General features: G+C 43.6%; 1 protein-coding gene across 9 annotated transcripts in view; it reads right to left on the reverse strand.

Annotated features, from left to right (window-relative positions):
- The window catches only part of NEK11 (NIMA related kinase 11), a 199,258-nt gene that overhangs the window by 19,649 nt on the left and 162,018 nt on the right, over window positions 1–17,591 (reverse strand). For 6 of the 9 annotated variants that reach the window (XM_053929433.2, XM_053929435.2, XM_053929432.2 and 3 more), the window contains one exon: window positions 17,330–17,426. The exons of the other annotated variants lie outside the window; for them this stretch is intronic. In XM_053929433.2, the coding sequence (XP_053785408.1) occupies window positions 17,330–17,426 (97 nt within the window). The remainder of the gene's footprint in view (window positions 1–17,329; window positions 17,427–17,591) is intronic. 9 annotated transcript variants of the gene reach the window in all.

The following is a 17,591-nucleotide window of genomic DNA, read 5'->3' on the forward strand; positions in this document are numbered from 1 at the left end:
TTAAAAACAAGAAGCAAACATTTAATTCTAATTAAAATCAACAGGTTGTAAATTCTCTGGGTAGCCCGAGTCTTACCTGTGAATAGAATTAGACCGTTAGAAAACTACGTGGCTCAGTTCATAATAGGACAGCTTTTTACCAGCCAAGAAGCCACCTGTAGGAAAGTCACATCTGTACTTCCTACAAAACCATCGTTGAGAATGTGACTTCAATAAATATGCTCTATAAAAAACGTCATGTGAGAAGCTGTCTTCCTTGAGGAACTGGTAACACATTCACATTCCTTCTTTTATGAAGATTTTATTTATTTATTTTTAGAGGGGAAGGGAAGGAGAGAGAGAGGGAGAGAAACATCGATCTATGGTTGCCTCTCATGCGCCCCCTACTGGGGAGCTGGCCCGCAACCCAGGCATGTGCCCTGACTGGTAATCAAACGGGTGACCCTTTAGTTTGCAGGCTGGCACTCAACCCACTGAGCCACACCAGCCAGGGCCACATTCTTGATAATGAGTATTAGCAATTGTGTCATGTTTCCCTGTTCTGTCTTGGCTTCCTGGAAGCTCAAAACCAAACTATAGATCCAGCCACAGCAATTATGTTCACGCATTGACATCCTCACTTTTTCTCTGGTCTTCATTTTCTCTCTCTATCATTCTGTTAATATTGCACTTGACCTAATAATGGATCAAATGAACTTCTTTCAGGCACTAGAGGCAATCTCTGATCAGCAAAATATGCTATTCATATGCACCAACTGATGACTTGATTTTCAAATCCTTTTGACAAAGAGTTAGCCAGCACCGAGATGCTGCTGCCAGGTGGGAATTGTGTGTCACCCGGAGCCTGGATCTAGGCACAAGAGTGAGCCAGACTTGTCCTGCTATCAGTCACAGGTGACACAAAGCAGATAAGTTTGCTAACCACAGCTCAGGACATTCCCTCGGTCACGTCTGTTCCACAGTTAGAGGTCCTTGTCTTGTTACATGTACGTGCCTTCCAGGGACTTGCACCTGCCCTCGGGGTCAGGAGGAAAGCCATTAGAAAGCACTTGCGCCTCAGAAAAGGAAAACATCTGTTATGGGCTGAATTGCTCCCCCCCTCCAATTCATATATTGAGTGTGACTCTGTTTGGAGATAGGACCTTAAAGGAGGTGATTATGATTAAATGAGGCTTGTAATGTGGGCCCTAATCCAATCTGGTGGTGTCTTTATAAGAAGAGGGAATCTGGACACCTAAAGGGACACCAAACATGTGCACTTACAGAGAAGAGACCAGCTCGGCCTCCGCTGGCACAGGAAGGCAGAAAACACCCTCTCTTTCAGATGGAATTGTACCACTGTGACTCAGATTCTTCCAGTCTTTCTAAGGTTCCGCCTATTATTCCGAACCTGGCGCCACCCAGGATGCTCTGGCTGTTTCCTTTCCACACTCAGGTTGCACAAGGGTGACTTGCCTGCTTGTGCCCCTCGTCACAATGGGGTTTAAGAAAAACAGCTGCAACTTCTGACTCTGTCTCACCTTATTATGAAACTTAAATAACATTTGTTTAGATTGATCTTTGCCAGCACCTTCATACTGCACTGCAAGAGAGCCCGTCTCTTCCTAAGGTCCCATGAGCTGGGATCCCAGATGTGACTGTTTATACCACAGAGTTCTCCACTGAAAACTGAAAAGGTCGGGTGGCATGCTGACTTCTGTTTTCTGACTTGACAAATGAAAAACTATTAGAGTCGAAACTCAACAAATAGAGCAATAAACAGAAGATTTCCTGCTGAACCTGCAGTACCTGGTGGTGTTCTCAGCACTGAACAGATTGTAGAACAGATTATTATTTCAAAATAATATAGAAACAGCTGTGTTCATTATTATAATTTTATCACAAATATGCCTAATTATTTCAAAATAATACCTATTGCTCCCAGCTGGGAAAAGTACAGTTTTACTATAAATCAGGCGTGGTTTTAAAGGAAATCAAAGACATATAATATTTTGTTTATGGGTCTAAAATTTTTCTTAAAAAATGAACAAGGAAGGATAAGCAGGAGGCACTAGGAATACTGAAGAAACCTTGGCACTCTGAACACGCATGTCGCCCAAGAAGTCCTTGAGCTTGTGCCCCGTGCAACCCCCTAACTCCCCAACCTTGGACATCTGTTTGCAGTTGACAATAACCAAAGAGGCCTCTTAGGATCATTTGCTTAAAAGCAGGATTTCAAGTTTGTGTAGAAAAACAACTAACAGAAGCAGCATTTTCAGGGCCACTTGGACACCAACTCAAAAAGTCAGGGGCTGAAGGACGGCAATCGAAAGGGTCAACAAAGAGATGTGAGAAGAGAGGCATCTGCCATTTATTGGGTCCCCACTTAGCATCAAATAGTGCACCGTTTAATACTCACGCTAATTATTCCTCCGCTTTCCAGGTGAATACACTAGACTTGGAGGGGCAAAGGGACTTGTCTAAGACCGCAGAGTAAGAACAGCCAGGTGCGAACCCAATAGTCCAGATTCTTGAATCCACCTTCTGTTCGTTACAGCAATTTACCACTGATACTTCTGCTGCTACTGAAGTGGAACAAATGAAATTAGGGCATAAACGTGTTAAACCTCAGATGCCACACACGCACTCAGAGTGTTTAGAAAAAAACACCAGAGAAGAGTTTTTCGGAAAGGTGAGATCCTGAGGGCACAGGCGAGCAGGAGCCAAGAAGGGGGACAATGGCTAAGATGCCCAGCACAGGAATATTTCCTTTTGCTCCTAAGAAAGAGGGAGCAAGAGATGCCAGAGAACCGGATGGTGCTGGGGAAGAGAACGCCTGGGGGGTGCAGTGGACTTTGGGCTGCACCCCAAGATGCCCCCTTCAGGACTGAGGTCTCATTCCCCAGGCACGTGGCCCTCAGCCAGCAGCCCTCTCGGGGAATGGCCCTCTCTGCAGGGCTCGCTCCCCTTCCTGCGATTCTACAGCCAGTGTCTGGGGATGCAGATCCGCCCCGCAAGCCCACTTGGGACAACTTTGCAGGACCGTCCCAGCTTTGGTGCGCCCTGTGCAGCCGAGGAGGCCTTGCTGGGATGGTGATACCACAGCCCAGCTTCTCCCTCCACTCAGTCCTGCTTCCTTCCCTCCCCCAGCACTATGGTTTCCCCTTCCCCTTGGCAGGAAACTGTAGGAAAATCATCTCAGAACCTGCTTTGCAGTGAGTCTACCTGCAACTGGTGGCTAATGAGCATTTTTTAAGAAATAGGGATGCATAATGATTCGTTTGAAGTCATTAAGTCTTTGTGACATGAAGCTTTTATCACCAGCTCCCAAATGTTAAAAGAAAAATGTCTGGTGCACTCACAGATTATTTGGGTGAGTAGAAGCACTACGGAAATGGATAAAGAGGTTAGGTTTTCAGTCTAGACCAACACGGTGCAGAATGGAGACAGCGGACAGAGGATGAGACGTTCCCAATACCCAGGCGTTGGCAGACGTCTCGGGAAGGGCTGTCAACTACAATAGGACGTGGACCTAGGAGTTGAGGCAAAGTTACCTACACCTGGGAGGGCAGAGCCGCTGGCTGACAGCGAGTACAGTTATGAGGCTGAGGCTCGCCTTCGCAGAAAGGGGTTAAGTCATTCCTGGGTCGGGGAAACCGAGACGGCGGGTCTATGTGATGGAGAAGGCATCATCTGAGCAGCACGTGGACCTGCCCGTCCCTATGGAGAGGTAGGCTTGTCCTCCGAACTTCCGGGTGTTGGCTCCACTCAGGTGGCACTCAGCATTCACTCCTATCTTGTGAATCACACTGCAGGCGCCCGTCTCCCAGCTAGGCTGCAAGGTGCCTCCCTTCTTACATGCCTCAGGACACTTCCCGCCTCCCACCTAACAGACTCACAAGAAAAGCACAATTTATTGATTGCAGAACTCGAGACAGCCGAGTAAAAATCTAACTGGGTCTTTAAAGGACCTCTCAAATATTACAAGTACATTTAGAACCACTGCCTTTTGGGCGAAAAGCCCTCATTTGCTGGTCACTGGGCCTTTCTTACATACAAGCTTTTGTCGTTTTGAAATTGAAATTCTGGTTTCAATCAGCAGTTTCTTCAGAAGTGCTGCCTGACACTGACCTTTCATTAGAAAAATGGGGAATGTTGGAGACATAACTAACACCTTTCCAATGAGATTTAGAAAGTGGAGGAGAAAACAACCATCACTTCATCTACTTCTCCATTGAAGGGTTATTTCAATCAGTGAGACAGAATGAGCTTTATTCATAAAGCACGTGGAATCCTGAAACAGTAAGTTATTTGTATTAAATATATACATTTGACAAAGGAGAAGCCTGGTCTCAGAGAATGAGATGCTGTTGCAATTCGGATATCAAATACCCAACTCAGAAAAGCACGCAAAAGGGCATAAAATTTGATAGCAGACAACCAAGCCTGGATGCTGGCTTTGGTCTTGGGCGTTTTATTTATTTAGCCTTTTTGTGCCACAGACTTTTCATCTCTAACATGGGTTGGCATGTACTTTTTTGTAATCCTCACTGGAGGACATGCATATTGATTTTAGAGAGAGGGGAAGGGAGAGAGAAGGAGAGAAACTACGATGTGCAAGAAACATCAATTGGTTGCCTCTTGCCCATGCCCCAACTGGGGACTGAACCCTCAACCCAGCCATGTGCCCTAACCAGGAATTGAACTTGCAACCCTTTTAGAGTTCCCCACGGGACCCAGGCTTTCATGCCGCTAGGCTCCCGCTGTCGCCATCCCACCTTGGCAGTGGTTACCAGCACTGGTTTTAGAATTAACCAGACTTGGAAGTAAAACAGTCTTGCCACTTACTAGCTGTGTAGCACTGGGAAAGTCTCTCATCTCCTGAAATGCACCTGTTTACTTACAAAATGGAGGGTCTTGCCCACCTCACAGGTACGCAGGGGTGCCGTATGTGATGGGGGTGTCGGGTCAGCACACTGCCTGATACAGACGAGATGTCCATGGAAAGCAAGCTTCCCTCCACACAACATTGCTACGGGTTTCGTTCAGTTCAGAACCTGAGCTGAAACCACTACACACCTCATGCTACTCCATCTTGGAAACATTTTTAGCCAGTGCTTAATGCTCCACAGCCATTTTTGCAAGTGACTGCTACTACACCACGAGCTATATGCCAGGTTAACGAGAAGGACAATAAAGGTTGTGGGCTTCTCATGTTCAGTTTGACCTCCCTCGGTCAGGTCTTCCTGTGATTGAAAGTGGAAAAAAAAAAATTCAGGAACTCGTGAGCCATGTCTCTGAGATTGAACCGATCACTACACTTGACCTCATCGTTACTTAGAGAACTTCCTTGTGCCTTCAGAAGCCTCTAAACAGTTCCCTTCTGCCCTCATCACAGCACTCCACCAGAGCTGTGCTCTCACCTTGGCCAGACCTTTCCAAACAGCTGACACCAGAGGTCAGCAACAGAACTGCCAGCAAACTCTCCATAGCCCTGCAGCCCTCAAGGAAGTCTCTGTAGCCACAGCAGCTGACACAAGAGCTAGTGCCATCTGGTCACAGTGGGCTCATGACACACAGGCACACAAACCGGTGTGCGGCCCTCTGAGGCCCTGCCGGGCACGCTCGCGCAGGTGAGCAGTGAGCACAGCCACTAGGCGCGCCAGAGCACCGGCAGCTCCGTGAGAACCCTCTGACCCTCGTCTTCCTCAGTAAAGCTGTGTGTTAGACTTGTAGGAGCGGCAGCGCGCATGGGGCACGGTGCTGCGTGTCACCACACTGGCGTCTGCTGTCTAGGCACCGATCACCTAACTGTTGACACCAGGTGAGCAGCCCGGGAAAGGTGATTTCCCCTACATGTGAGACGTCTAAACCACCACAGGTCCCTTCGCCTCATTAAGATAATTCACAAAAAATCACCGGCTAAATGCAAAAAAAAAAAAAGCAGCACTTTTATTAAGCTGTGTAAGCAATGTCATTGGACTCCCAATGAGCAACGTTTCTGGTAAACTGGGCTGGAAATCTCAGCTGAAACCTGAGGCCAAAAGTGACTTCTTCCCTCTCACGGCAAGACTAGGCCTTAGTACATTTTGTGTACTTGACCCTCAAGTGTGTTTGCTGAGAGAGACAAAAATAGTTTCCTACATTAAAAAAATATGTACCAAAAAACAAGTAAAATAGACCCCTCAGTGTAAGACTACATTTATAACGAGACAGACAGACATTCAGACAGATAGGTAGGTAGGAAGGTAGGTAGGTAGTTAGGTAGGTAGGTAGATAGGTAGGTAGTTAGAAAGAATATAAAACATAAAATACCAAAGTTTGACATATGCTCTGTGGGGAAACTGGAGAAAAGGCACTCATATATTGCTGGTGGGAATGCAGAATGGCATTTGGAAACACTTACATGCATTCATATATACATTTACCCTTCAATCAAGCAATCCCACATCTAGAAATCTATTTCAAAGAAACTGGCAGTAACACAGAAGAGCTGGATGTTATTCTTTAGAGTCTATTCACAACATCTAATGACTAGAAAAGCCCCTCTGTCCATCTAGGGAACAGGCTGAATAAAACAATGGTACGTCTACACACAGGAGAACTGGGAAGCCATAAAAAAGAAAAGGAGCACATTGCTATATATTCCTATGATGTAATCGTTAGGATTCATTGCTAAGTGAAGCTGACAAAAGTTTGTATAATATGCTACCAATTTCTTAAGAAGTGAGAGAGAGGATGCATTTATTTGAATATATATTTTTATTTGAATATATTTAAAAATGAAAGGAGAAGCCATAAAATTAAAAAATAAATTCCTATTGGGGAAGGGAGAAAATAGGGTAAAGAGTCAGGATAGAAGTTGGTCCTCTTTAAAATGTCTTTTTATAGATTTAACTTGGGACCCATAGAAATACTTTACATAATTAAGCAACAAATGTAATTTAAAAAAGCAGCTTTTAAAATGTTGAAACAAATAAACCTCTGTAAACCCATGCACATACTAAAGATTCAGTTAGGTATAGGTGAGTGCGTGCGTGAGGAAATGACCGAGGGGAAGGAGAACCCGTGTGAAAGGGTTAGAGAAAATAGTCCCTGAGGCTCACATACGGCCAGGAATAGTGCCTCTTCACACCTGTGACTGACATTCATTATTAAATCTGACAGTCCCCTGGCCATGGGGTAGAACACACAGACGGGTTCCGCCCCCGTAGCGGACAATTATCAGCCATAGTTTAATTGCTGCCCTGATCCCACAAAGCAAAGCTAAAAGTAAGACCCTGAAGTACCAAACCCTCAAAGACCCTCAAAGCTAAAGTAAGACCCTCAAGTAGCTTCACCGAATCCTAAAACAAAGCTCAAGACTATTTATCGCAATGCAAAAATATCCAGCACTCAAGAGGGTAAAATTCACAATGCTTGACATTCAATCAAAGATTACCAGGCATACCAAGTAGAAAAATATGACTTATAGTAAGGAGAAAAATAAACTGAAACAAACCCAGAAATGGTACATATAGGACATTAAAATTATTATAATTGTATTCTGCTTGTTCAAACAGCTAAAGGAAATATCGAACATGTTAAGCAGAGACTTGGGAGATATAAGAAAGACTCAAATAAAATGTCTAGAAATGAAAATATAAGGGGGATGCCCCCCCAAACAGACTTTACTTATAAAAAATTGTGTACTTTTTCTTACATGTTTAAACTTCAGGCACCTTCCAAGTACTCTCTATTTGATGCAATATACCTATCGAGACATTATTTTCCACTGCTCCAAACAGTTTTTGAACTCGTTGGTACCTTTTAGTGCTTCTGCTGTTTTTTGTTTCACTTCTTCCACATCAGCAAAAAGTTTCCATTTCAGGATTTTTTTCATCCAGGGAAACAAACAAAAAAGGCACTCAGGGCAAGATCGGGTGAATGCGGGGGGATATGGGGGTCATGCCATTTTTGGTCAAAAACTGCTGAACCCTCTGCACAGTGTGGGCAGGTGTGCTTGTAAATCACCCATCATGAAATGGGCAGACGTGTTGAAAGGGTCTTCAAAAAAATTCACTGAAGCCAAACACAGCCTCTCACAACAACACCAGCTGGTACACTGATACAGATGAGTACCTAGAACAATCACCTAGTGGGGGAAGCCTGTACTACAAGGGGCGTGCCCTCCAGAAGATATATTCCAGTTTTTGTTGGGTTCCCCGTCATATACCGGATGGGTTTAACAGTAAATTAGACATTGCAGAAGAAAAGATTAGTTAAATTAAAGATACAGTAATAGAAATTATCTAAAATGATCGGAGCGGGTGGAGGCCTGAAAAATGACCAGAGTATCAGGGCGTTGTGGACAGCTGTAAGAAGCCTGGGATATGTGTAACTGTAGTTCCCAAAGGGAAGTCACACATCTCTGCTGTCAAATATGTTGACATTTTTCTGTGCCTCCTGCATGAACCAACAATGCGGAGGTGATTCAGAGTTGTGGCTACTACAGAAAGATCCCATCCCTCATCATTAAGAGCATTTCTTAGGACTGAGACGCTTTTCAGGGCATCAACTTCAGCTGGAGAACTGGTCTCAGAAGCTCCCCCAGACCCTCAGGCCATCTCCATGGCTTCCCACGGTCAGGCTGAAGCTTAGCGAAGTGGATCCCTTCCCTAGAACTTTGTCCCACTGAGCAACACAGTGGAGGCCACCCCTACCCCCTTGTTCCCAGGCAGTAAGGACTCTGGGCTACTGGCAAAAACCTGATGAGTCCCTGAAAGGGAAATTGGAAGTTCAGCCTCAGAATGTCCCAAGTAGTGATATTCTAGTAGCAAGTTTTGTGGGTTCAGAAACCTTAGGAACAACTGCTTGTGAGGTGCCTGGGACCTGGCCCAGTTGTGACAAATCTGGCCCTCCTCATGACAAATCCAAAACCTGGCCCTCCTCGTGACAAATCTCTGTGTGTGGAGAATACAGGAGTGCAGAACTACAGGAGTCGAACACATGACTATTCATAGATCTAGACCAATCCCTACAACTATATTCAGTTACAGTTGGGGCCTATGATGCTAAGTAATGAGTCCACTTACATGATATTCTGGAAAAGGCAACACTGTAGGGACAGAAGAGAGACCAATGTATTGCCAGGGGCAGGGAATGACAGCAGAGACGGACTACAAAGGGGGAGCGCAAGGGAATTTCTGGGGATGAGGAAACTGTTCTATAATATTGATTGTGGTGATGGTTATATGACTACATGCATTGATCAAAATTGGTAGAATCATATACTAAAAGAGTGAATTTTACTATATAAAAGTGATATATTTGTCAAAATTCATAGAACTATAAAATAAAAAGGAAGTTTTACTAGATATAAATTATACCTTCCTTAACACAAAGAATAAAAAGCAACTGAATAAAAATTCCAAAAATTAAGGCCTTAAAACATAAATATATTTTATGTAATACTTGACTTTTTAAAATTATATTTTATTGTTAATGCCATTACAGTTGTCTCACATTTTCCCCTTGTCCCCTTCTACCCAGCAGATGCCCACTCCCTTAGGCAATCCCCACACCAGCGTCCATGTTCATGGGTCATGTGTATAAGTTCTTCAGATACTCCATTTCCTATACTGTACTTTATACCCCATGGTTATTCTGTAACTACCTGATTGTACTTCTTAATCCTTCCCTCTTTTTTACCCATCCTCCTGACTCCCTTCCCATCTGGAAATCATCAAAATGTTCTATCTATGATTTTGTTTTTGTTTTGCTTGTTCATTTATTTTGTTTTTTAGATTCAATTGTTGATAGATATGTATTTATTGCCATTTTATTGTTCATATTTTTAATCTTATTCTTCTTCTTAAAGACCCTTTAACATTTCATATAATACTTGTTTAGTGATGATGAATTCCTTTAGCTCTTTCTTGTCTGGGAAGCTCTTTATCTGTCCTTCGGTTCTAAATGATAGCTTTGCTGGGTGGAGCAATCTTGGCTGTAAGTCCCTACTTTTCATTACTTTGAATATTTCTTGCCAATCCCTTCCAGCCTGCAAAGCTTCATTGAGAAATCAGCTGACAATCTTATGGGAACTCCCCTGTAGGTAACTGCTTTTCTCTTGCTGCTTTTAAGATTCTCTCTTTAGTTTTAACCTTTGACATTTTAATCATAATGTTACTTGGAGTGAGCCTCTTTGCATCCATCTTGTTTGAGAATCTCTGTGCTTCCTGGATTTGTATGTAAATTTCCTTCACCAAATTAGGGATGTTTTCTTTCATTATTTTTTTCAAATAGATTTCCAGTTTCTTACTCTTTCTCTTCTGTTTCTGGCACCCTTATGATGTGAATGTTTGAATGTTTAAAGTTGTTCCAGAGACTGCTTACACTATCCACATTTTTTTGAATTCTGTTTCTTCTTGTTTTTTGCTTCCTTATGTTCCAAATCATTGATTTGATTCTGAGCTTCATTCACTCTACTGTTGTTTCCCTGTAAATAGTCCTTTATTTCAATTAGCATATCCTTCATTTCTAACTGGATCTTTTTTATGCTGTTGAGGTCCTAAGTTCCTTGAGCATCCTTACAACCAGTGTTTTGAACTCTGCCTCTGACAGACTGCTTATCTCCATTTTGTTTAGCTGTTTTCCTGTAGTTTTTATCTATTCCTTCATTTGGGCCATGTTTCTTTGTCTCTTTATTTTGGCAGCCTCCCTGTGTTTGTATTTATGTATTAGGCAGAGCTACTACATCTCCCAAGCTTGATAGAGTGGCTTAACATAGTAGGTGTCCTGTAGGGTCCAATGGCACAGCCTCCCCTATTAGCCAACCTGGGTACTGAAAGTGCACCCACTGTGTGGGCTGTGTATACACTCCTCTTTACAGTTGAGCCTTGATTGTTGTTGGCACATCCAAGGTCAGCTACCTCCTGTGCTTTCTCCGGGGTCATACAGAATAAGCTGCAAAGCAATCTGCAGATGGCTGCTACTTGTGCTGGACTTGGAGGTGCCCAGGAGAGGCCAAGCTATGAACCAAAGCCAGCTGTTGCTAGTGCTGGGCCTTAGGCAACTTAGCTAGGGGTACGGGGTTTGCTGAAGCCAGATGCTGTTTGTTTGAGAAAATTTAGGAAAATCTGAAGCATGGAAAGACAAGCCATTCACATGGAAAAGCCACTGGAAAGAGCTTGGTGGGCCTGAAGGTTGGTGAGGCAGAGCCCCAGAGAATCACCAGAGTGGGGCAAACAGTGTGTACCAAGTTGATGGAATCTCAGATATGGCTCCTGTCTCCTGGTTCTGCTGGAGGGCTCAGAAAAGGAACAATAGCCTCTGCCAGTACACCCGTCTGGGAGAAAGCTGTCCCCCTACTCTCACCCTGATGCCAAACAATTCAGTCCTCTCCATATGTCTCTGATGCCTTTCAATCTGCTGCCTCAGTGCTGGAGCTCAGAGGAAGTAAGTCCAAGTAAGTCTGTGCACAGGCCCTTTAAGAGAAACTTCCTGGGAGTCCAGCAGTTTCTGTCTTCCACAGTCTCAATCTCCACTGGCTTTTACAGCCAGAATTTGTGGAGACTTATCTTCCTGTCACAGGAACCCTGGGCTAACAGAGGCCTGGTATGTGACTGGGACCCCTTGCTCCTGAGATATCCCTCCTGATTTTTATCTGCCACATGTGATTCTTCGTCTCTGCCCCTCCTACCAGTCTCAGTGTGGTTTCTTCTTCAGTTCCCTAGTGTAGGACTTCTGAGTGATAGTTATTCTGTAGTATATTTGTAATTTTGATGTGGTTGTATGAGGAGATGAGCCATGTTTACCTACACCGCCATCTTCACCAGAAGTCCTCTGCCTTTTCTTGAGAATTATCCAAATGTTTTTAATCAATGTTACCTCAATACATTCAATTACTTTTAAAAAAAGATTGACGTGAATTCATACTCTGGTAACAAACTTCTCCCAGGTTGGAAGTCCTCTTGAGACCATGCATATTAAGCTTTATTAATATGTGCATGAATCTTCAGAAAATTTGTTACACTACATTCTAGATTCTGATTCAGGAGAGGTGAGACCAGAGAATCTGCATTTCTCACAAGCTTCCAGGTGATATCAATGCTACTGGTCCATGGACCACACTTTAAGCAGCAAAGCCAAGAACACTAGAGGGATCAGCTGATACCTGAAGAACAGAGATTTATTCAGATTGAACAAACCCTCCATGACACAATGTATTGTGTTGGCTTATGCAAATTAAAGGATTGGTCCCTTGGTAACAGTGTGTCACTATCCTTAGAGCTGAAAGCTGATCGGCTGTCATTCCATAGGTTCACCTCTTTGACCTCCAATGCAAGCCTGAAATCAACTTCGGCTAACCGTGGTAAAGAAAGTTCTTTACAACAGAAAACCATGCCCTGAGGGTAGAGTCTTCAGGAGGCTGATAAAGCCACAAAGGCCCATCCATCCACCATCCTCCAGCCACCCATCCATCCATCTACCTATCCATCAGTGAACAGAAACTTCTCTTCAAATGTACATGGGAATTACTCAGCCAGAGAGGAAGTCAGAGCTGAATTCTTGTGATTCTGCTGACATTCCAATGACTTTGAGGGGCACCACGTAACGCCTACTGAGAGCCAGGCTGCCTGTGGCCAGCAGGGAGTTTCATCTGTGGAGTGGTTTCCCAGCGGGAGTAAGAAGTGGCCTTGACAGGAAGCCAAGGGCTGAAGGATAGTAAATGGTTGGCTTTTATATTCAACAACTTTATGAAAATTTTCAAGAGAACTGGCACTTCCTCTTGCATAGTAAAAAAAATGCTATGTAAGTACACAGCTTCTTCACCCACAGATACTTTCAGGTACAACAACACATCACTTAACAGACTAACACATGCCCATACCTTCAGATACGTGGCTTGGGGGCTTTTCAAGAGGAAGCAACCACATGTGTATTGAGAGTCTATTAGAAGCTGTTAACATTTATTGAGCACTTACTATGCGTCGTGAACTATCCTAAGCGCATTTCATACATTCATGATTTCAACTAACCCTCAAACAACCCCATGAGGTAGGAGCCACTATTAGCCCCACTTTACAGATAAGACGTCTCAGGCACAAGGAGGCTGGGTAGCTTGTCCAAGGACACATGCTCATAAATATAAGCAGGGATATAAATTCCAGCAGTGGCTGTCCCGCACGCCATACCTTCCTCCTGACCACTGTGCTTGGGTCCGCTCTGTGCCTGACATGCGTGTATTAATGCCACTAAGCCCCAGGGTCTCTCAGCTGAGAGAACTTAAAAGAACCATGGCAGTACGATCAAACGCATTGCTCCCCAACTTCTTGCAGAGCTCCACTTTCTCACAGCAGGAGAAGATGAAGCCGTAGGGGCACCAGTGACTAAGCTGGAAGGTGTGTTCTCTCCAAGATCCTGCCTTTCTCCTGCAAAGATGGCCATGGAGGGAGCAGTTTTGGTAGAGAAATCAAGGGTTCAGTTTTGGATATCTTAAAAATGCCTCATGGACATCCTAGGGGAGACGTCAAAGAGCAGGTTGAAATTCACGTATGACTGAGAGATTAATGGATGAAGAAAGATGATGAATGGGACGTCCTTAAAAGTGACAGGGCAGAATAGATGGGAGCAGAGACAAAACAAGGTTTACCATGGGCTGATAACTGCTGAGCTGGTTGATGAGTCCACCGGGATTAATTATAGTCTTCTGACTACTTTTGTATATGTCTGCAACTTCTCCAGATTAAGTTTTTGACAATTCAGAAGGACACAGAATCACTTATATAGGATACCATTAGTAAATGTGTAACTTGTATCTAGTCATGACTAAGGACCAGACAAACCCAAATTAAGAGACATTCTGCAAAACTGGCCTGTACTCTTCAAACATGTCAGTATCAGGAAAGACGATGAATAACTGAGGAACTATTCCAGAATAAATGACAACGAAGAGACGTAACTAAATGCAATGGTTTATATTCTGTATCAGAAAAAACCCCAATTCTTATAAAGGGCCTTACTGGGGCAACTGGTGACCTTTGGATATAGATTTGTGTATTAAATAGTATATATCCATGTGAAATTTCTTAAATTTAATAATTTACTGTGGTTATATAAAAGAATATCCTTGTTCTTGGGAGCTGCACAGTTAAATAATTAGGACTGAAGAATTATGATGAATTAAATTTATTCTCAATAGTAATAATAGTGATAATTTATAAATATACGTAGTATAGATAGATGTAGAGAGATTATACAAATGTGGCAAAAACGTTAACTGGTGAATGGTGAAGCACATGTAGGTGTTCGTTGTACTATTCTTACAACTTTTCTATAGGCTTGATATTTTTCAAAATAATTTTTTAAATTAACTTGATTAACTTGATGTAATCAGCATCCCTGAGACACATCCCTCGTGTTCCCTTCCCTACAGACCTTTGAATGAAAAGCTATCTTCTGTACTCCTTAGCGATGAGCACCAAATTCGTGTGATTTTTCTTGACAAATGCCTCTTGTATTTTTCCTTTCCACATGCATGCATCACTTACTCCAGCCGGGGGTACCATTGGTGGCCTACCCTCAGCTATCAGCCCCTTTGGGGATAGCTTTGGCTGCAGATGCTTTGTTCAGTCACAGTCCCTTCCCAGGGTGGCCTATATCCAGCACTTGATTGACCTGAGGTTGTAAAGGCCTGACCCTCACTCCCCAACTCAGGAGAGTTCTGCAGGCCACCCCAGCTTCAGAGCTCTCTGTAGAGCCCACCGAGGCCTCCACGAGATGAAAGCACAGCCTGAGGTGTCACTTTGCCCAATCCCCTTCCTTCCCATTCCTTCCCCCCAGTGTCAGACTCCAGAACACTCCCTCACGGACCTCGTGCACAGTCCTCCCCATCTCTGAGTCTGCTTCCTGGGGACCCAGCTATGGCAATAATGTCATGACCATTTTGCAGGTGAGGGAAACTGAACCCTAGAAAAATCACTTGCCTAAGGTCGGAAAGCCATTTATTGGTGGAGCTAAAACTCAGACCCCAGATCTGCTGGCCTCCAGTTTCCCCTCCATTCTCTTTACCTCTCCAAGTCCTACCTCTCTGTGAAGGCCAAGGATAAGTTCCCACTTCTCTCAGAGGCCTCCTTGACTTCCCCTTTCTGGCCTTCAAGTTCATACCATCTGCTCCACTTGGCACATGGCCATGATCCCATTTGGGGACTTTTCTTAACCATCACCTCATACTACATAGTCACTCTGTTGTCATTTAGCTTTTCACTTTGAAGCTTGGTGCTTTTCTTTGTTATGTCCCTGTGCACAAATGTCATTCATTGTTCTTTTGTCTCATCAGTTATTATCCCCAAGCCGAGCACACAGTGTATCATTGTGCAGTGAATGAATAGCAACATTCCTTCCCTCTGGCTATGTTTTCAGTCTTAGAAACTGAGGAAACACAACACCCTCAAAAGACACACAGCCTGCAGCCACAATTCCCTTTGTGTCTCTTCCGGAGTGGCACAGAGCTTTGTGACTCGGAAATACGGGAATGGCAGGTTATTCTGCCAAAGGAGCAATACCGTCCACAGTGGAGCATCCCAAACTGTATCGATCCACGTGAAAACACGAGCCAGGTAATACTTGGTCAAAGTCAATCAAACAATAAGGAAGAAAAAGCATACCAGGAATAAAAATCCCTAAATGCGTGTTGGCCATTTGTTTTGGCAAAACTACTTTTATTTTAATTATTTAAAGCCTTTCACAATATGCTAGGAAATGGGATATTGTGTACTTTGCAAAAAAAAAAAAAAGAAGTCTTAGATAAAAAATCTGACAACATATTATTACATTTTAAGGGTGAAATAAGTGAGTTGCTTTTCTTTGAAGATTATTGAGTGGGAGATTAGCAAAGCCTTCTACGTAATCTTTTAGCAAGAAGTGGAAGCAGGTATAGGTGGGAAGGTTTGGTCCAAACTCCCTCATTTCCAGTTCCTGGGAATCTCTGGTTGCCATGGTAGCTATGTCTCAATGTGACCACTCAAGGATAGGCAGGACTTGAAAACAATAAGCATCTCACTACATTACTAGCTTTAGGTTTGGAAATAATTTTCAATACTATTTTCTCCTTTTCTTTTGGGCATTAGTTTGGATGATGAAGCACTGTGGTATAAGAATAATATAAATGCAAATCAATTGAAAAATAATTTTTGTCAAACTTCCCTAACTATTCAAGCAGCATCAATATAGGGCGTAGATTGTAGAGAGAAGTTTCTGAGCTGGAACCTATGTAGGAGAGGTCCGCAGATGACACAGTCCACAGGCCAAATCTGGCATGCCACTTGTTTTTGTATGTCTTGCGAGCTAAGAATTTTAAAAATATTTTTTATTTATTTAATTTTTAAAATTGTATTAAATGTATTAGGGTGACACTGGTTAATAACACATAGGTTTCAAGCATACAGTTCTATAAGACGTCATCTGTGCATTGCGTTGTGGGTTCACCACCCAAAGTCAGGTCTCTGGTCACCACACAGTATTTTTAAATGGTAGGGAAGAACTCCAAAGAAGAATAGTATTTGTGATACCTGAAAGTTATATGGAGTTCAAATTTCAGTCTGGAAAAATGTTTTCCTGAAGCACAGCCATGCTCATTTGTGCACCCATCGTCCCTGGCTGCTCTTGGGTAACAACAGCGGAGTTGAGGAATTGTGACGGAAACCACATGGTCCATAGAGCTAATATTTACAGTCTAGCCCTTTACAGAGAGGATTTGCCAACCCGTGATCTAGAGACTTGAGCTGCACAGGAGCAGTTAGACTAGAAGACTGGGTGTCTCGTCTTTGCCAAGAAGTCTGTAACAGGTGCTATCTGAGTCTGTTGGGGCTGATATAAAATATACCACAGACCGGGTAGCTTATAAACGACAGAAATTTATAACTCACACTTCTGGAGACTGGGAAGTCCAAGGGGAAGGTGCCAGCACGGTCGCCTTCTCGTGGAGGCCTTCCTCCTGGTTCACAGCTGCTGCCTTCCCCTTTGTCCTCCCATGGCAGAAGAGGCTAGGGAACTCTGTGGGTCTCTTTCATCAGGCTCTAATACTGTGCCTGAGGGTTCTGCCCTCATGGTTTAAGCACCTCCCAAAGGCCTCACTTACCATACCATCACCTTTGGGGGTTAGGATTTCAACATATGAGTTTTGGGGGGATACAGTCAAACCATCGCAGGTGCATTGGATGCAGGTTCCGGCCTTTTAACTGAGCTTGTGCAAGTCTATCCCCTGTTGCATCTAAGAAAACACAGCTGCTAGAAAAGCGTCACATGCTGGGATCACACTCTTTGTCAATATGTTCTAGCGCTGCTAGGGGTCAGGCAACATGCTACTTACTCCCTCATGTGTTGCATCTTGGCCCCGGCCATCGCACTGTTGAAAATTGTTGGTCCTGGGGACATGTCTGGAACTGCACCGGTGACTGTCCTTGAATCTGAAAATCAATGCGCAGCCTTTATTGACTTCATCAGCACTCCAGTATCTTCAAGGCAACACTCAAGGGCAATCAGAACAGAAGCTAACCCACCTTTGCCACAAGGTAATGCCACATTAATTAAAGAGGAATTCAATTATGCCACACACAGTAAGGAGATTTATT

This window comes from Desmodus rotundus, chromosome 8, assembly GCF_022682495.2.
Source record: "Desmodus rotundus isolate HL8 chromosome 8, HLdesRot8A.1, whole genome shotgun sequence".
In the NCBI taxonomy this organism is placed as follows: Eukaryota; Metazoa; Chordata; class Mammalia; order Chiroptera; family Phyllostomidae; genus Desmodus; species Desmodus rotundus.